Source organism: Anabas testudineus, chromosome 4, assembly GCF_900324465.2.
Source record: "Anabas testudineus chromosome 4, fAnaTes1.2, whole genome shotgun sequence".
NCBI lineage: Eukaryota > Metazoa > Chordata > Actinopteri > Anabantiformes > Anabantidae > Anabas > Anabas testudineus.
Genome location: NC_046613.1, coordinates 13,930,785 through 13,952,092, shown reverse-complemented (window position 1 = coordinate 13,952,092; position 21,308 = coordinate 13,930,785). Strand labels below are relative to the sequence as shown.

Below are 21,308 nucleotides of genomic sequence, written 5' to 3'. Positions count from 1 at the left end.
TTAGGAGACAACACTCTTCAGTGAAGAACGCAGGTGTTAGAAAGGTCTGTTTCTGGATCGTGTGTTGATCAGTCCCAGCACAGAGAAGGCACTGGCTGCTGCTGTCACTAAACTGATGGCCCCAATGGCCCGTGTAGCCTGCAGACGCAAAGAAGGGAGAAGGAGTCTCAGATGTCATGGATTATAGTGCATATCTGCAGCTTATCATAATTGATAATTAGCTCATTGAAATCTTTTAAAGAACAAAGATTATTATTCAGTTGTGTGAAAGAAAAAACAGCCAAACAACCAGCTCTAATTTGGCAGGACAAAATGAAAGAGATAAACAGAAATAAAAAGAGCATAACAGAGGCCAAGTTGCAAAAATTGTGTGGAAAAGCATTTTATAAGTTATATTACAAAAGCAATTCTCTGAAAAATGTCCTGTTTTTTTACTAACAATCAACCTGTGAGGTTGAGTAAGGTTCATTATTCATTGTGGTCTGTTGAGGGAAACATCAGTATTTTGCCATGATGATAGAAGACAGAAACAAAATAAACAGTGAGAGACCTGCTCGGACACCCCCTCTCCATAGCGCAGAAGGGTGACAAAGTGCTCGCAGTTGCTCCCCAGAAGGTCGTAAGACACCTCCTGGCCAATGAGAACTTGTGCTCGTTGGATGATTTCACTGACAGGCAGGGGTGTGTGGTTGTCGTCATACTTATTGTTGACGCGGTACGAGTCGCTTCCCACCACCTCCTTCAGCAGCTGCATGCGCACCACTGCTTTCCTGCTGAAGACAGACTTCACACTGGACATGGCAGCTGCCTGACTCTCATCTGAAGAGTAAGAGGAGAGCTTTGATGTGAAAATATCAAGCCAAAGTTCCTTACACATAAAGAACAGTGAACCAAAAGTGAATATGTTGGATGTGGAAATATTATGAAAATAAAATAAAACAGAGTCGGAGTCACTACAAAGATCGTAAACACATTTTGGGTCCTGCGACACACAGACAAGCCTAATTCTTAGTAAAGTAATATAAAATAAAGTAAATTATTAGTTATTTGATGTGGCTGTGGCCTGCAAACATTGTCCAATAAATGAACACGCGAATCATTAAAATGTTACATTAACTACAGTTTTTCTAACTGATTTCATTAAAAATTCAAAACTTTCAGTCTGAACTGAAGTTTCCCACTGACCAACAGGAGTTAAGTTGATAATGTAGCCGTCTCCCAGGTAGAGAGCCCAGTGCTGATAGGCTGGCCTGAAGATCTCAATGAGGTCACCAGGCTGGGGGTCTCCAGGGGGGTCAGGGTCATTAGAGGCCATCTACACAGAGTGAAAGACCATAGGATACACTATTATTCCCCATACTTGGTTTTATGAAATACATACACAGCTTAACTATTATATATAATATTAGATATTTCTGTGTGTAATATAACAAAAGACATTTGGTTCTAATAAAAAAGATGGAATCATTAGCATTTTGTAAAGAACTGTTCACTTTGATTTATTTAATTTAAGCAACACCTTATGGAGGATAATGAGTCTTGTGAACAAATCAGAAATTCAAAGGAATTAAAAGTAAAAAAAAAAGTTACAAGTTAAATCTGAAGCTGCTGTATGACTTAAACACTGATATGATGATATAAACATTACAAATTAAGAGAGGGATTTGGAGCTTTCCTGTTTGGAAGTCAACGGGTTCCTCGCCCATCATAACAAGACAGAGTGTTAAACCGTAGCCCCACACTAACAATCTTTAAATTAGCTTACAGTTGAGTCTTGTTGTTGTTTATCCATCCCACATCATGCTTCCACAAAGTCTAAAAAAGGAGAGAAAACACGTGCTGCTTTCATGTTGTCTGCTAAAACGAAACAGCTTTTCACTCACTGACAGAAGAAGTAATTTATAATATATTACTGAGTCAAAAGACCAAAATAATGAAATTCCCATTGAAAGAGAATGCTAGCTGGTGCACAATGCAAAGGTCACCCATACACACACACACACACACACACACACACATACACACACACATACACACAATACACTCGTAAGCTTGTGTGTCACCTTTGCTGTCACAATAGCACCAACACAATGGGGAAGCTGACAGAAAAAATAGTTTAAACCCAGGTTATTTCACATGGAAAACAAACACACATAAAAACAGGAATTTACATCATTTGGACATTTCCTCAGATCCCCTGAAATAATAGTCTCTGTTAATTTCACGGTTTACTTTAGATGGGATGAAATCTAGATCTGCCCAGGAGAACAATTAGCATATCCAATTCATCATTAATGTATAATGTGTAAGCCTTGCTGGAAAAAGAAAAAGATCTTAGAGAGAGATTATTCTACTGAATCAAAACTACAACACCAGTGAGGCATCACTAACACGACAAAATATTTTTTCAGCTAAGGAGAAATAGGTTTTGGTGTTATTCTGCAAAACATAAAGTCTCAGCACATATAACACATTTTATACAGAAACATCATATGAAATTTAAAAATAAAGTTCCATACATAGGTTTTTAAAGTTCTAGTATTGGTACAAAGTCACTCTAGTGATTTATTGAGGCTATAAGAAGAACTGGACTTATGTCAACAACAGAGCGAAAGTATAAAGGAGTAATACTTACTCAAACACCAGCAGCTTTTTCTTCCTCACCATTTTAATTCTCCATCATCAATCCACACATAATCACAAAAAAAATTCAGCGAGAAAAGGGAAAGATAACAAGATTAATATCACGTCTATGAGATGACGAGTGGTTTTCAAATATTCTAAAGCCGGACCAGAGGCTGGAGTTTGTGGTGGAGGTATTTCAGCGTCCGATGCTCTGACTGATGCTGGTTTGTCACACACATACACACATACATATACTCACAGAGAGGCGTTTCCTCTCTGGCATTGTCTCATTCACAACCTGCGCTTCTGAATAGGAGGTTTTGTGGACTTGCAAAGCCAACACACATGATCTGATTCATTTGTACGCTGTCTGGTCTCTGCGTGTCAGAGGTGTAGCAGCCGCGTGTGCATGTTCACAAATTCCCTAAAGTGTTTTAAAACATGCTTCTTCAAAATTGTACTGATTAAAAAAGAATAATCTAACATGAGAAAATGTGTGTGGGCTGAAATAAGCTTCAGAGTCCTGAGACCCTGAACAGGATGAAAAGGTACGGCATTAATAATGAATGGACAGGTGAACAATAGGCCTACTGTGAAGACCTGTGTATCAGTTTGATGATACTGTATATTGAATTGATACTGGTCTGAACAATCAGACGCCAGGCTAAGAGGATATGTATTATTTATGATTTGAATTATCTTTTTACCTTGGCACTAGGGGTGCTGACAATCTGATACTGATGTCAACTTTACTGCAGAGTCCCAGGAACTCTTGAATTTAAAACTTCTGCCATGGGGAAAATTATAGTCTATATTTTGATATGATTTTTAACATCAATATAGCTTTAAAACATCTAAGAACTTGGAGTGATCTGCAGTAAGAGTGACTTTATAAGAGAGAAAGCTGCGACTGGGTTGAGGTTACCAAGTTATGTCCCAGGTATATAAACTGGATATGATGTGCATGTCACTGACTGGAAGTAGAAATAGCAGGTTGTTTGCATTCTTTGCTCTCTGATTGGCTGCTGCTCACCAACCTTTTCGTCACCTGTCTCCATCTACTGTCCTGAGGCAAAAGTGTCTCTGTCAAGTTGGACACAGTCCCCACACCGAGCGCACAACCCTAATTCCTTTAAGATGCATTATAGGATTTGAACGTTTGTTCCTCCGTTAGTTTCTATTAGACAGATGATTGTTTCTACATAATTTAATCACACTACAGTTGAGGGTAATGATTATACTTCTCCTCAGTCACATAAAATAACTGTTATTGTAAAATAGCAAAAATAGTAAAACATAAAAAATAAAATAAATCAAAACCACAAGTCACAGTGAGTCTTGATGAGTTGTAAAGATAACGACCACGGATCTTTAAAGCATTTGCAAGTCAGCAGGAGCCTCATTCAAATGTTATCACAACACATTCAAATGCTCGTCCTTGAGGCACGATGTCACCTCGGGCTTTTATTTTGAAGAGCATTCCGGAAGCGCACCTCCCGTTGTTTGTTTGTTGACGGCTCCGTCCCACGATACAAACAGAAGGTTAGCCCGGTTGACAGCAACTGATTTCTAATCAGAGAACGGGAGTTTCTGTTTTGTCGCCGTGGATCGGTATTACTTGTGTTATGAGAAGCAGTCTTCGGCTCTCGTAGGACTCTGGTAAGGAAATAATACCGGTTTATGCATGTGGCGGTAATGCTAGCTTACCACCGTGTCGGCGCTTGTATCGTTAGCTAGCTCCTCGGAGGTGTTAGCTTGCTTGACAACGTGTCTTTTCGTTGTACGTCGTGTTGCTTTTTTCTTCTTAAGTGAACTAGTTGAGAACATATAAAAGCATACACATGTCCTCATGTGTAAAAGTTACATGGTGTCACGTCACGTCCTTCTCAAGTGGTACTAACTTCGGCCACAACAACATGTTTAACCTGTCAGTAAGCATAAGACTGATATGTAAAAGTTGCACAACAGCAGTCAGTGGTAAACATTTGCCGTCATGTAAACTGCACCGTCCATTAATATATGTCTGAGTTTGCCCTTTTGACCTCTCTCTCCCTCTCTCCCAGATCAGACAGCATGGCTGCAGCTCCTCCACTCAGACGGACGGATTCAGCTCGGGGGGAGTTGTCCCCTCTGAAGCACTTTGTTGTGGCAAAGAAGAAGATAAGTGAAGTGTTTGAACAAATACTGAATTATGTGAAGGAGACTTCAGCATTTGTAGAAGGTGAGAGGGTTTGCCTAACCAGTTTCTATTTATCAGTCAGATTTTGTAGCTAGTACTGTTTAATTTGGAAGTGATTGTAGCAATAATAGCTGCAGAATCCTCCATGCGTTTATTATGTCTGATTACTCCCACAGTGTGAATGGCAGGTAAAGCAGATTCATGTTCCTCTGACTTTATGTTAACAGAGACCTGTGGGAATAAAGCTTTGGAAAACATTGCAACTGTGGATCAAAAGTTGGAGATTCAGGCATATGCTGACAAACTCGCTGTCATTAAGGAGGTGCTGGCACGCAGACACATGAAAGTGGCCTTTTTTGGCAGGTAAATGCATCCTCACACATCTGAATTTGACTTTTCAGTTGTTGTTTTAGAACACACGGTTTTGCTTTCACTTTTCATCTTTCAATTTCAAGTAGAATTTAATGTGGTGACATTCAGAATCAGAACCAGAATCAGAAACAATTTATTGCCAGGTGCAATAAAGGGCATTTTACAGCACTAGGAATTTGTCCTGATGTTAGGTGCAGACATAAGAGAATAGAAGAACAAACAAAAAAAAAAAAAAAAGGGACCTACAGAGTCAGAAGGCACAATAATAATTAGGAGAAAAATATTGTTTTGGCTGTGATTCAGAGAGCATATTCAGTTTCTAAGAAAATGCTTGAGTTACACTGATGTTAGTTGAACCATGATGTCTTCTTAGAGGACAAAATGCCAAGGAAAGACAAACTAAGAGATTTGTTTTGCTTCATTCAACAATAAGTTGCCACTGATGGATTGGCTGTAACATTTTACTGGTGCTTTTCTCTTTGCTTTTGAGTCTTTGTTCTCAGTTGCAGTGCTTTGTTTTTAGTTAACTATCAGTACAAATATAATATTTAATTTCATTGGTTGTAAGTAATTTAACATATGAGCAAATCATGTGTCTCTGTTTACACTTAGCGACTGTTTTTTTCCTTTTTAGGACCAGTAATGGTAAAAGTACAGTGATCAATGCTATGCTGAGGGACCGTGTGCTGCCCAGCGGTATTGGCCACACCACCAACTGCTTCCTGAGCGTTGAGGGCACTGATGAGGAAAAAGCCTACCTCAAGACAGAGGGCTCTGATGAGGAGAAGAGCATCAAGGTAGATGTTTTGATCACAACTTCAGTTTTGTTATCACTGGTAATCTTTTATAAATTCTGGCCTGCCTCCTACTTTTTGATTGCAGAGAGCTTGTGTGGAAAGTTTGCTCTGAGCTACTCATAAGTGCCTCTGTTAGGGTGATTGAGGATAAGATGTACCACAAACACACACAGTCCTGCCATGTCTGCTAATTGGACCATCTGTTGCCTTTAATCAGTTGTCACCAAGTTACACTGATGCTGTATGTGAGCGATTATGTTGTACTTCCTCACTCTTCTGTGTTGATCTTGACAAAACATTATAAAAAGTAATTAAATGAATGGCCGTCTGCTTGGCTTTTCCTCCTGGGCCTAACCAATGTCAAGAAAAGTGTTTTAATAACAAATGTATTAGTGTTGTATTACCTAAACTGTAATACAACACTAATAGCTGCATAAGCTTTTACACAGAATTTATTACGTTAACATTGGTAACGTTTATTTTGAACCCTTGTGCAGACTGTAAATCAGCTGGCTCATGCGCTCCACATGGATGAGAGTCTGGACGCTGGTTGTCTTGTTCGTGTGTTTTGGCCAAAGACCAAGTGTGCTCTTCTTCGAGATGACCTGGTACTTGTAGACAGGTAACAACATATGTTAGTCAAAAATAAAAGTAGTATAATGTAATTTTTCATTGGTCAGGTTTAAGTCAGATTTACTCAGTTAGGATCTGTGTTGTGCCAAAATTAAGCACAAACTATCATAATACTTTTGGAGTTGCCATGCATTTGATCTCTTGACCTTTCTTTCGCCCTTCAGCCCAGGGACAGATGTGACAACAGAACTGGACAGCTGGATTGACAAGTTTTGCCTGGATGCGGACGTCTTTGTGCTGGTGGCAAACTCTGAATCCACACTCATGAACACGGTAAGTGTCTTAGCCTAATGAAACCCATGTTTGGCCTATATCGTGTGGCGTTTACATTGTATGTTGGTACTAGGTTTGGTTGTTGTCATCTGCATCTTCATACACAATTGACAGTGATTCAGTAGTTTGGGTTAGGGATAGACTAGATGACTTAAAATCATATCTGACAGCAAAAGAACTTTGTATCTTTCACCTAAAGATTAACTGGATGATTCTCCCCAATCTGTGGAGATGATTTGAATTTTATCTATGAACTCATTATCAGACTAGCTGATTACATTTGGGCCTGATTAGACTTTTTGATTGAATGTTGGATTTGTATTCTTACTGGCCACAGTAGTAAAAGCATAAGTTTAGTTTGTGTACATTTTAGACTTTCTGTTTCAGAGGAATATAACAATATAAACAAAAGAAAAACCTGAAGATTTCATGTTCATTGCTAAATTTCTATCTGTTATATAAATGCATGGTTAATACTGTTATTAGAGGTTATAAGTTTATCCTTCCATAGCCTATTACCACTCAATATTTTTTTACAAGTTTAAAGAAATATCACTGAATGTAATGTACCCTTTACTGTTTACAGTAATTTGTCATAACTAATAACAACACATCTGTGTGTGTGTGTGTGTGTGTGTGTGTGTGTGTGTGTGTGTGTGTGTGTGTGTGTGTGTGTGTGTGTGTGTAAGTTTTCAGTTACTGCACTGGTCAGTGTGGATGTCTGCTACGCTGAGCTCACTACAGAATGGGGAATGTGGTTGCCTGTGTTTATATTCAGCAACACACAGGCCCCACTCTTGTTTTTATCTGCTTAGGCATTCATTCGACATGAAGCGGGACTCTCAGTTAATCACAGAGCTCCTTAACCCAGCAGCAGCTCCTTTAAAGTGAACAAACGCACATTCTCCAGCAATGGAAATAAACCTAGGCATTATGTAAATCATTTAAGGTACCCATGTAGCAAAGACTGTGTCAGGTGAGAGCCCGAGTTCTGCCTTGATGTGGAAATGGCCATGTTACAACAACAGCATGAAATAACTTCATCACTTCATCTGTATCTCTTCATTCCTCCACCTTCTAGGAAAAGCACTTTTTCCACAAAGTGAATGAACGTCTGTCAAAGCCGAACATCTTCATCCTCAATAACCGCTGGGACGCCTCAGCAAACGAACCAGAATACATGGAGGATGTGAGTAAACCCTCTATATATGTCTCCTATCTGTCTTACTAAACTAAATTACCTATTTAAAAATATTTTTAGTTAGGAACTTTGGTACATAAAAACAAAAACTACCTGCCTACAACTTTTTACTAAGGGTGCACAAAGTAGTGAACCCTAAACATATGACATCTCTTCTCTCAGGTGAGGAAGCAGCACACAGACCGTTGTGTCAACTTCCTGGTCGAAGAGCTGAAGGTTGTGGACCGTGAGCAGGCACCCCATCACATCTTTTTCATCTCTGCTAAAGAGGTGCTCAACTCTCGCATGCAGCGTGCACAGGGCATGCCTGAAACAGGTGAGGCTTTAAAACAGCTGCTGTTGCTTTCATTCAAGGAACATGAGGAAACAGTGTTTATATGTTTATTATTATTTACAAATCTGGATATTAAGTGTGTAATATCATACATATATCTTCATTTTTGTCTGTTTTATTTTAGAATAATGGATAAAAAGGAAAAAAATAAAAAAATAAAAAACACAAAAAGCAGGATATGGTGTGAGTGGTTTATATAATGTGATCATTTCATCCATCAGGTGGAGCTCTGGCTGAGGGCTTCCAGGAGAGACTGAAAGAGTTCCAGAGCTTTGAGAGGAGGTTTGAGGTGTGTATGCGTCTGTGTGGTCTCCATATCTTTCAATAATTCAATCCCCCACTTTAAAAAGCAAAATCAATTCTCAATCTAAGGCCTTCAGAGAAAGCTAAGCATATTTGAGTCAATTTAATTGTGTCAATTCATGCATCTTTATTGACACTGATTTTGTGTACTTGCTACCAGAAAGGAATTTCAACAGGTACAGCTGGTTACAGAAGAGGAGACCAAGCCGATAAATGCCACAGTTGTTGATATAGAAAGATTGAACTGAGAATTACAACAACAGAGAGCAGAGGGAATCACTAGCATGAAAAGTGAGGTTGCTTCTTGATTCAGACCATGAAATGCAGATCACGGTTGCTTTATCACGCTGATTTTATTGCGGAGCTGAATATTGACTATGACTATTTTTGAGAAAATCGACATTGACAAATCCAGCTGCCTGGTGATAGTGTCTGTGAGTGCGCGTGTTTTTCAAAGGATCTGTTTAAAGTTATTTTACACGGAAGATTAGAAAGATAATCACAGCTGACCTGAGCAACTACTATTCAGATCTTACTCACAGACTAGGTCTCATGAACAACACACTGGTTCTCAAAAGGACTCTCCAGACCAATCACTGTGCCTTTTTCATCAACCTGCGTCTTCATTGCTGAAGTCTAGATTCACTTAGGCGAGGACAGTCCTTTGTTTTCATTACACCTGGATTTTGTTCCGTCTTGACAAGTTTTGATGTCAACGTTTCTTTGTATTTATGTGTTCTGTTGCCTTTCATTGAAATGGTTTCTTTCATTCTTGTATTTACCTCATGTGTTTTTATTATTTACCTGTGCCTTCACCAACACAATACTGTGACTTCAAAATGTGGGCTGTTGGACTCAAGATACACACACTGCTGCTGTCATTTTCAGACATGTGTTCTCATTTCTTTTCTTATGTTAAGTTAAAAGCAGCAGGTGTCTGTCTTGTCCTGTGTTTGTCCCTGGTAGCGTGTGGGTTCACCCACCTTATCCAGCAGCAGCCCCTAGAACTGTCGCAGTAACTTGTGTGTTATGGCCTCGCAGGAGTGTATCTCGCAGTCAGCAGTGAAAACAAAGTTTGAGCAGCACACTATCAGGGCCAAGCAGATCACAGAAAAAGTCAAGAGCATCATGGACGCCATCAACATCGAGGCAGCGGAGAAGAGGTGGGTAACCTGCTTCATTCGATTAATTTTTTTAAGTAGTGCGGTCGTAGAGACATTTTTGCCAAAATCAGATTCTACTGATATTGTCTCCATTTGTCAAGTCCACACAGCACATGAACATAGAGGTAAATTATGAAATTCTATTTACAGTATTTTGTATAGCAAGCTGTTATTTACATATAATTTATTATCTTAAAGGTGAAAAATTGGTGGTTGAATCTAAAAATAACAGAATTATCAATGCGTAATTAATATCAACATCTCTTTTTCTTGTATGTTGCACCTGCTAAAAGCTGTATTTGTAACATTATTTCCTGTTTGGTGTGGCGGGGCTTCAGGGTAGCAGCACTGGAGGACAGAGAGTATCAGATGGACCGACTGGAGTTTGTCAAAAATCAGCTCAACCTGTTGATTGATGACATCAAGAAGAAGATCAAAGCTATCAGTGAGGATGTGGAGTCCAAGGTAGATGTAGACGACATCTGGTAGAAACAGCTATTGAATGTCCTGTTGAAGTGTCCCTTGTATTTTAATGCTTGAGACTAGAGGCTCTTTGATTAGGACGTTCTGGGCCTGGCTGCCCGTGCTGATGTACAGTAGCTGAGTGATGGCTTTGATTGTGTTTCATCCAGGTATCCACCGCAATGGCAGAGGAGATCTGCCGTCTCCATGTTATCGTTGATGAGTTCCATGCTGACTTCCACCCCTCAGCTCATGTCCTTAAGCTCTACAAGTCTGTAAGTAAAAGCAAATATAAGTTGTTCTGGTCAAACCTGGGAAATTATCTGAGGTTCATTTGATTTATTATTAACAAATATAATGTGCCTGAAGTTATAACACTATCACATCATGTCAAGACGTTACATGAAGATCAGATCACTTTCATCACATTCAAACAGATGAAATTAATGAAGAAATCATGAATTTTCTATAAGGTTGACATACTTTTTTCTGCCACTTTACGTGACCTCTGACCACGTTATTTTTGGCAGGAGCTGCTGGCTCATGTGGAGGAGGGGATGGGAAAGAACCTGGCCTTCCGCTGCTCCGATGCTATCAATGCTTCTGTTCAGTCCTCTCAGAGATACATGATGGGTAACTGCAAATGCACCACATTTACAAAATAATCAGGTTACCTTACTAATAATACTGACCTGCATTGTCATTGATTCAGTTGTGTCAAAGCTCTCATCTGTTCAGTGCATACCTCTAGGCTCTGCCATTCTGGGTCCAATAGCTTTCCGGATGTAAATGGATGGCTTAAAGGAATTCAAACTAAAATGATGATTAAAATTGTGGAATCATTTACAATTGCTAATATGTGACCATATATTACAACTGTCAACAATCAATTGAACTCTGCACCTTTTGAACAGACACCGTCAGTGAGGGAATATAGCCTTCTTCAGAAATCCACTGAAAAATAGTAAAGATTGAAAGATAATCTGACATTAGTGTTTCCTCCGAACATTTAGAAGCACAAGATGACAAGGAATAAGTTCACTTTATAAAGAAAATGACCCCAGCCCTTATTTTCCAATTATCAGTCATTCGGAGAGTTCTAAACTTAGACAAACCCATTTGGCCACTCGGGCTATGATCTGTAACCCACCCACTGCTATATTTACCCTGCTCACTGAATGCCATCATCCCACACCCCATTATGCCACAAATGCGGCACAGTGTCAGACACACGTAAAGCTATGCTCGTAGACGATGATGTTGAAAAGCTGTTAACGTGCCCTCTAACGAAAAGGCTTCAGGTGTCTTAATTTCAGTGTGATATTTTCCCATAGCAGGAGAAGTAAAGAAGAGCAGGGATATTCAAATCAAATGTAGCTTCTTTTTTTTTTTTTTCAGACCACAGTCATAATGAGATGTTGTTTCTGTCTTCTCCTGTTGTTACTTTGTGCCCCCTAGTGGTCCTAAAAGAAGGCACAATCTTCTTAAGCTATGCAGTGTGGAAAGCAAAAGTTACAAAACAGTAGTGAAGAATACATCCCTCAATGTTTAAGCAGTTTTGTGCTTGTTTCCAACTACAAACTAAAAGTGATTTTTATCACGGTTTCTTTTTTTCTCCATTCTCCAGAAAGCATGCTCCCTCTGCTTCCCTCTGCGGTTCAGAACCAAGTCAACATGCTGGTGCCCAGCAGGAAGTTTGACCTTAGTTATGACCTAAATTGTGCCACAATCTGCAGTGACTTCCAGGAGAACATTGAGTTTCAGTTCTCTTTAGGCTGGACAGCGTTGGTCCACCGCTTCCTGGGATCTGCCAACGCACAGCGAGCACTCAAACTTGTGGACCAGAGCTTCCAGGTACAGACTAGAGTTAGTTATGTTGTTAAACCTTCTGCGATTCATAATACAACATTGAAATTTTCACTCCAGTGATGTGATGCAGCAGGTTTAAAGTAAATGCCCTTCAAAGCATACAGTGAAGAAAGGTTTTTATAAACTCTGCTTGTTGTTATTCAGGCGCCTCGACCTGCGCTCCCCCAGGCCTGTACCCCCTCCTCAGGACCCCAATCTGCTGTATCTCAGAACAATCATGAAACGGCCCTCATGACACAGGAGGACCTAATGGTAGCCATGGCAACCAATGTCGCTTCCCTCACCTCCCGCACTTCAATGAGCGTTATCGTTGTTGGAGGAGTGGTATGTTGTTTCCAAAATGGTTTTATACCTATGAAATGTATGATGTATGTATAACGCTTGACAGAATATGTTTTGTTTTTTTTTTTTACTTTAGAAAAAAAAAATTGGCAAGATGTTTATTGTGTTGGGGCACAAAAGGATTTCTTCAATGAGTCATTTTAACAAACATCTCTATTAATGAAAGTGTTTTAACTCAGCCTCTGTCTGTCTTTTCTAAGGTGTGGAAAACAGTTGGCTGGAGGCTGATCGCCCTGTCAGCCTCACTGTACGGTTTGTTGTACCTGTATGAGAGACTTACCTGGACTACAAAGGCAAAGGAGCGCGCTCTGAAGCGCCAGTTTGTAGACTACGCAACAGAAAAGCTGCAGCTCATTGTCAGTTTTACAAGTAGTAACTGCAGCCACCAGGTCCAACAGTAAGTCCTGAAGTCATTTGACATTAGAATAAACTAGATGGAGCAGTACATGAAATGTGTTTTAGTTGATTTACTGTGTGTGGCAGCTGGTTCAGTTTGAGTTTTAAAAAATGTCATCACTACAATAGGCCAGTAAAAGAATCAGTTACTCTGAATGTAATTTGATATTACACCACATTAGGCTTATGTACTGTCAGCTTGTCTTTAATGGACAAAAGGTGAAATCTACTCTGAAACACTTTGAAAGCCATTTGTGATATACTTCATCACTACTGGAACATGAAACATATTTAGTTTGATAATGTTAGTGCTGACATCAAATGCTCATTTCTCTGCACCCTCCCTTGATTTCTGTCAGTGGTATTTAACCTACTGACAAAGCCTGACTCCCCATAATGTTCCTAATTTACACACACAAAGCCCTGCCACACCCTCTCCTGTGCCCCACCCAGCCTTCCCCACTGTAGCAGAACTAAATAAATAAGCAGCCTGACGCTGTGCCCTTTGTGTTGCCAGGGAGATGGCTACGACCTTTGCACGACTCTGTCAGCAGGTGGACCAGACACAGAAAGAGCTGGAGGCAGAAATCCACCAACTGACAGTCAAGATAGATCAGCTGGAGACCGTCCAGAGCTGTTCCAAGAGCCTGCGGTGAGTGCAGTACACTTATTGGGGGCAACATGACAGGAGAGGAGAGTAGATGACGGTCTGTGAATGTGGGAGACTCTAGTCTAGAAAGGATGTATACTAAAGACTACCAGACCAGACCAGACTTAGAATTTGATTGGCTTTTTTTCCAGCTCAAGCTGAACACGCCAAGCAGTTTAAGCAGCAATTTTTGAAATAACACACAATTAATTGTCTTAGGATGTTGATCTAGTGTTCAGTATTAAAATCAAACCTGAAGATGCTTGGTCTTCTTTTAGTCCTAATTTGGAAGAGAGTGATAACAGAAATGAGTTGGTGGTATTGTCCTCCCACACACATCGCCATTTAAATTTGATAACATAATTCCCAGGTCTAATAAATTAGGGTAATCGTAGGGCAAACAAATCAGATGAAAAGCTGTGGAAATGTTAAAATAACAGTTGAAATGAAGTCGGACCTAATGTGCTGTTTCTGTTTCTTTCCTATGCAGACATAAAGCCACAGAGCTGGAGAGACAGTTGGAGGCGTTCACAAACCAGTACCTGCAGCCTCAGCAGTGAAGCTGCTCCTCTTTATTGCTCTACAGTTCGGTTCATGTTGAGCCAGTCATTCTTCAGTCCAGCACCACCTCACTACACCCGGTCCTCGCTGTCACCCAAACTACACCCCCGTTTGTGGACAGGAGGGGTGAAAAGATTACGTGATTAGTTTATCAACGGAAGATAAGGCTATTTTGATAATCACAGAGATTTTAGGCAAGAAAACTAAATCTCTAGAGCTTGTCACATGAAAATCCCAGTTCTTTTGTTTCATTTGTAGAATTTTATATGTTTTTCTTTCCTGTTATTTCTTACAACGAATAGTCAAATTGAAGGCAACAACAAAACAATCTGTAGTTCCCCTCCAGGTGGACAGAGGAGAGTGAAAGTCCAGACACGACAGTATTTCTCTTCTTCAGCCAGCCAGGTTCTTCAGGTTCTTGAGAGACAGCACCGCTGTAACATAGATTTGGATTCACGATGTGCAGTGACGCTCCACAAACAGGCCATAAAATCTCGTCGTCAGCATGAAGCTACCAACCGGTCGGGTGCTATATTTTCACACTAACTGTGCTTCTAACTGTGAATATGCCTTCTTTGACTAACTTTTGTGGAGCAGAAGAAGATTTTCTGTAACATTGAACGTGTGTTCGTTCAGGCACATGATCTAATGTATGTTAGCAACAAAAAATAAATATTTAATAATAAAAAAAAAAACTTTTCTCTGAATTACAAAGACATAGTTGAAGTAAATTCACTAAAAGCTTTATTTGAATAGGAAGGGAAAGCATGTCTTTAAAATATTGTGCATTCATGTTCTATTTTAAAAGGCTTGGGAAATCCTCATATATTTTATAATATTTTATTTCTATATTAGACTTATGATGAGAACTACAACAGTCTGCACTTTATATAATTGTCTTCTTTCTCAAATGGGTTGAAATACCTCCAGATTTGCCAGACTGTATTAAATATGTCTCAATGCAAACCAGACGTTTTGTGCATTTATTTTCAGAGCTGTGTGGAAGATATCTAGCAGAGTTTTTACACCTCTTTTACATTTGCAGATGTTTCATGAGAAAGGAAAATGCACTATGCCTGGACATCAGCGATACACACTATGGCAACAACACAAGCAAACTGTAGGGCACCATTCATTTCTGAACCAGTTAGAAATCTGCATCAGAAAATTGAAAAGCAATTTAAGGAGTCAAGAATTTCATGAACTGAAATCTACAGTTTAAACAAAAACTCATATTTGCTTGAAACCACTTAACATTCACTCAACTGTAAAACTCTAATAATTTTAACAGGCTGCAGAACAGGCCTCTAGTCCTATAACACTATAGCAATGTGGATTATAATATATGCACGAGTAGGTAACTACTATATTCTTTACATGCATGTATGGTCTTACGTTTTAATGGAGGAAATGCACCACCATCTGGACTCTTGGTTAAAAGCTCTTTTATTGGTTACAATAACTCATGGCAACATATCAGTATCACCAAGCCACTGTACAAATACAAAAAAAAGATCTGGTGTGAAAAAGACTATAAAAATTATTCCATAACAAGTGATTATAATTTCACACAATAGCACTGTAAGAGAATTATCATGGCACCAAGTCCCTGGTCTTTACTGGCTTAAAACACAAAACAATAAATAGAACAAAACAATAAAAGTTGTCTGAACAGTAGGTTGTAGAGTCGAGGGGCAGTGCATCGTTTGGTGGTGGTGGTGCTGTGGCTGTGGCTATGTGATGCAACCAATTCACGTGGTGGGGTGTCAGACTTTGGTTCCCCCCCCCCCTTGTAAGATCAGAAACAAAACTATATTTCATATCCAAAGACTAAATTAGAGAGTTGTGCAAGTACAGTCAAATTACCACCTGAATCTGTGCAGCAGTGACATTTAGTTGTTTGAAGCAAGATGTTGGCACTGTGGGTTACAGTGGCCAAAATAACCTAAATACTGCTGCCAAACAGCTTGAAGTTACTACTCCAAGGGTTTTAAATATTTCACATATTTACGCTTCGATACTTCAAATCAAAAATTTAATTATTTTTTTTTTATATGTTGCAACATCAGACAAGCAGATTCTACAGCTCCACGTCGGTCGTGTAGTTGGACTGGAGGAGACTTAAGGTAGATGCAACTGTAACGTGTGAAAATAAAATGAAGTCAAGCACCTTTTTTTTGATTGAGCCTACTGCACTACTTAGACGAGTGAACTGCACAGGCACATAGAAGTGTTCGTTTACTATTCAGGTTCCAGCTGCTAATACCACTGAATTACACAACAAGGAAATGGCTGCCTGCTGAATCACTGTCCGTAATACAGATGATCCCCATTTTCAGCTGTTAAGGGCAATGGTGGTGTTGTTTTTTTTATTTTTTTTTTTATTTCACACAGCTCATAATGGTATATGAAAGTAAAACCAGGGTGGTTTAGAGAAATATCTGACATATTTGGGAAGATCTTGTTCCGTCTTGCAGAGAGTTAATCCACTCTCACATGTGACAATTAAGGACGACCGCTAGCTGCCAGTTAGCTTAGCTTTACACAACAAGGCGAGACCGTTAGCCCAGACCTGTAACGATGTGTAAATCTAAAGCTCACTAATTAACGTGCTGCATCTCGTTTGTTTAACATGTACCTAACATTACAAAAACAGAAACAAAGTGATCATTTGAAGTTTAACAGAGTGGGTGGCAGTGAAGTACCAGAGCAGTTGCCAGGCAACTGCCTCCAGCCAGGAAGTGATTGAGCCAAGTGTGGTTTCTACATTTCTACACAGTTTTTGGTAAACAATAGATATAAAATGTTAATTTGTGAGCTTCAGAGGTGTTAACGGACATATTCTTCTAGCTCTGGATTGAGCCAGGCCGTTTCCACTGGTTTGGATCTGCGCTAACCTAAGTTAGCACTAAGCTTCTTGGCAGTGTAATGGTTTTCATTGGGCCCATAAACATTTATTTGGGCACTCTATTACATTTCGTGCAATTAGGGTGGTTTCCATTTAAGAAATGTCAGTCAAATCTCAACGCATTGATATTATACCCATATTTTTACATTTAGTGTGTATTAAACTTGATTATTCGTCATAATATCCGTCTCAAATGCTTAAAAGTTGCTTAGAAAAAGTTGCTTTTATAACGTGACTCAGAATGTTAGTCAAGTTCATCCATGGTTGCACAATTTGCATTAACTGCTGATAACATTAGCCCATGGATGGAGGAGAATGATCTTTTAATAGATAAACACAGGTGTCACGCTGTAGCTCAGTGGATCCACTTTGACATTAACATCATCCCTCTGGTTTCTTGTAAAAATGAACATTGGTGATACAAGTGAAGAGTTTTACCACCTTTGCATTAAAAGTTTAACATTTGGCAACTTTAATGGCAGCTAGTTATGTTCTAGGCTCTGATTGGTTACTTTTTCTTCAGTCCACTGTGGCAACACTGCCCAATATTAAGCATTTTTGATATTGGTATTATACTTTCTATCTAATCACCGAAAAGTGAATATTTATCAGAATGTCATGCAATTCCTTTAAAAAAAATAAACTCGAAAAATAACAACAAAAACAAAAACCCATACCGTCAGATTTTCATTTTCATATTTATCTTTTGTCACATTAACATCTGGTGTCTACTGCTGAGAGGAATAAAGTGAGTCTAATAATAAGCACTGTCAAGTTATAACACTTTGGGAAACAAAAACCATATTCAGATATAAGCATCCACTTGTTTGGTCAGATAACAGACGGGTTATAAAATAATCAGACAATGATGTGACCCCTAAGTGATGGAGATGGAGAAGGCTGGCACTTGTGTAAAGTGAGCTTACATGTTTTTTGTCACATTGATTAGTTTTCAGTTCACAGCTCCGGGTCTGTGGATAACATTGGCACAAATAAGGAAGTAACACTTAGATCTACATGTTATCCACATACATTAGCAACCCCCTCCCATCCCTTCCCTCCCACCTCTACCACACACACACACACACACGCGCATCAACACTGATATGCAATACATACCACATCCTACCAACCTCAAACATATTCTCAGGTTAAAACTATGACTGTTATTTTTAACATTCGCTCAATATGGATCCATTAATGCAAACTCAGGTAGAAGCTGCTAAAACATCAAAAAAAAAAAAAAAAAAAAGTCACTAGAATCACGATATGCCAAAGAGGGGTTTCATAGACAGCTGAGTGAACCTTAATAAATACTACAAACTGTACGGTTGTTGTAGAAAGCAGAGTTGTATAAAAAAGTGATGCAAAACATTTGCTTTAAGAAGCAGTATGGAGCTGCGTGTGGCTGTGGTTGTTTTCTATAAGCATGCGTTTTAGTGTTCACTAGTATCAGAATGTGCTTCTATCGGGAAAAGAAAAAAGAGCAAACGTTCTTACTGATCACTGTGTAAAAAAGGAGTAGTAAGAGGGAACATTACGGTAGTCGATGCTAGTATCAGCTTCTATTGTAAATGGTATCATAAGGCAGAATGGAGACACAATAGTGCCACATCTCACAGGAGCTCCTTTGTCCAGCCCATGTGGGTCAAATGTGTATATTTAGAGATAGGCACCTGAGACAGCAGATGGATAGGTCCAAGTCACACACATTACGTGTATTATTTTTGAAACATTATGCCTTTGGAGGAACCAGAAATAATGGGAAAATGGGTAAATAAGCCACGTGCTTAATGGTTTACATTTGTCCTACAGTTCGTGAGTGCATTTCTAGCTTTCTACTACGTGTACCTTTCTGTCTACCAAGTGTATTTCTTCAGTAGCAATATTAACAGTTCATAACATGTTTTTGGTGAGAAAAAAAAACCAGCTAAAAGGCATTGAACAATATAAAATCTTTTTTTTTTTTTTTTTTTATACAGGCTTGTGGTGGCACTGGTTTGATTTTGAGTGGCTCACATAATTCCAGTTCCATGCAGTCACTCAGTTCACACTTGTTGACCAAAAAAAAAAAAAAAAAGGACTCCATGATCCTTCATTTAAAGGACATAAAAAAAAAAGACAGGGCAAGCTCTAACATACATCTTTCTTCCTCTCCTCAGAGGCTGCTGACACAGTCACTGCCGTCCTTTATGGTCCATTACTATATCCCCACATAACTCTCCCATTTGTCCATACATGCATCACAGGTTTACAGGTAGAGAACAGCTTCTGCATGGGGAGAACATGTATTTCTCTCCACGCTACCCATCTCTCCATCAGTGTCATTTGTACGGGCAACTTGAGGTGCTCGTCCCATCGTTAGGGAAAGGTGTAGATTCTATAGGCCACGGGAGACGGTGATGTAACCTCTGGGAGAGAGTCATCAATCATTTCACACAGCTGCTGATTTGCACGGCTGTGGGCTTCAGATATTCAGCATCCAATGATTTGAAGTCACAATCCGCTTAAGTAGAGGCCTAAACAAGGCCTAAAATAAAACAAAGTTTCCTATCTTAGCCTAAAATGTTGGTTTGGCTTGTTGGTTTTGAAGTTCTATCGACACCCATCTCTACTCATAACCACAGCGGCGTAACACTCGTTCCAATACAAAAGATTGTGGTGAGGAATGCTAGGGCTTGTGTTGTTAAAAACGTTTTTAGAAGACCATCACAGCCATCATTCACATAAACACAACATTTAAAAAGGTACAGTATGCATGAGTTATGCCCACTGCTTGTACCCACAATACACACATACATTTGAGTAGAGAATCTTTAGCTGAGGCAAATATGCTTGAAAACAGCTGATAACTTGTAATATCCTTTTTTTGTTGCCTGATGAGTGAGATTGACTAAATTGGCAGATAACAAAAATGTTTCAACATTAAAAGGAGACATTTTAGGTTAAATTAAGGGCAACACACACCGATGGCGCCACTATGCATCACTTGACATGTGACATCCACAAAACGCACACACATACGGGAAGTGGCACAGATTTTCCAATTATTGGTTTGTGTAATGTTTCCACTGTACAGATGACTGATATTAAGTTAAGGGAAACATCTGTGTGTTTTCCTCAATATCATCAATGCTTCTCTTAAAGTATTTATAAATGTTTAAGTTTTACTGTGAGCCCAAGTAAAAATCTGATCCGTTTTCTGTGGAATCTGTCAATTTGTTTTCAGTTATCTGCTTAATTGCAGAGTCTCAACATTTTTGCAGCAGTGGGGTTGTTTTGCGCATCGTTCTAATCACTAACAGAGATGAAACAATATGAACAGTCAGTGTCATTGTCAGTGTTTAAAAAAAAAACTGAGTGTGACTATGGAGGTATGCGACTGTGACTGTAAAGTCTGGTATAAAAAGAAAGTAGTAAACACATTAAGATATCTCCACATATATGCAGCATGATGTGAGTGTTGTGTTAAATTATGTTACTGTTATTTTACTTCTTTCATTCATAGAAAAGATACCTCTAGCCACTGTCTTTCTTAATCAGCCATCTTTATCAGCCGGTCAGGCTGTTAACTTATAGTTCAGAGATTTTCTCCATCTAAACAACCCACTGTCATTATAACTACTGCAAAACTACAGAAACAGATCTCATAATTGAGAGATGTAGTGAGTCTACAGTGATTGGGACATTTCAATCTAGAGAGTGAATGCTGTTTTCACGTGCCAATTTGCTGCCAGTGTGCTGCCTTACATAGAAAACAAAATCGGTGCGGGCATTTTGACGTGCGTCACATCCTGCCTGTGTGTGTTGCCCTTTCTAATACGTTGCTGTAAATTGTTTTGACACTCACACAAGATAAAATAAATGTCTCTGCCATCATCTTATGTAGTAATGTGAATATGTGCATTTGAAATTAAACATAAAAACCCCAAAATTATAATAAAAACTCAAGGGTGGGAAATAAACTACAAAAAAATATATACATACACATTATATATGCATATATGATGCATATATACACACATAATGCTATACATATATACTGTCTTTTTATATACATTTACATATTACACACTGTCATTTAGTTTGTTGTTAGTCATAGTAACAGATGCTCTTTGTTGCCCCTTAGAGGAGAACTGATGTAAGGGCAAAATCTTCTATTTATTCCTTCAGTTTTCTTAACTCCTATAATTTTTGATTGGACAATTCTACTAAGAGGTTCTTATTTTTTTGCTGTGTAA

At 39.0% G+C, this 21,308-nt stretch overlaps 2 protein-coding genes across 2 annotated transcripts; one reads left to right on the top strand and one right to left on the bottom strand.

The window, feature by feature from the left end:
• Positions 1-19: 19 nt before the first annotated feature.
• Positions 20-1,315, bottom strand: plaat1 (phospholipase A and acyltransferase 1). The gene is made up of 3 exons (XM_026345721.1): positions 1,186-1,315; positions 551-819; positions 20-138 (listed from the first exon to the last, which is right to left on the bottom strand). The coding sequence occupies exons 1-3, from the start codon at positions 1,313-1,315 to the stop codon at positions 37-39; spliced, it is 501 nt and encodes a 166-aa protein (XP_026201506.1). The 3' UTR covers positions 20-36.
• Positions 1,316-4,126: 2,811 nt separating this feature from the next.
• Positions 4,127-15,125, top strand: LOC113152167 (mitofusin-1). Its single transcript, XM_026345251.1, has 18 exons — positions 4,127-4,284; positions 4,689-4,846; positions 5,032-5,167; positions 5,811-5,973; positions 6,471-6,595; positions 6,771-6,879; positions 7,961-8,068; positions 8,243-8,396; positions 8,636-8,703; positions 9,759-9,880; positions 10,219-10,345; positions 10,513-10,617; positions 10,873-10,975; positions 11,970-12,196; positions 12,356-12,535; positions 12,754-12,950; positions 13,467-13,601; positions 14,089-15,125. The coding sequence occupies exons 2-18, from the start codon at positions 4,699-4,701 to the stop codon at positions 14,156-14,158; spliced, it is 2,277 nt and encodes a 758-aa protein (XP_026201036.1). The 5' UTR covers positions 4,127-4,284; positions 4,689-4,698; the 3' UTR covers positions 14,159-15,125.
• The last annotated feature ends 6,183 nt before the right edge of the window (positions 15,126-21,308 follow it).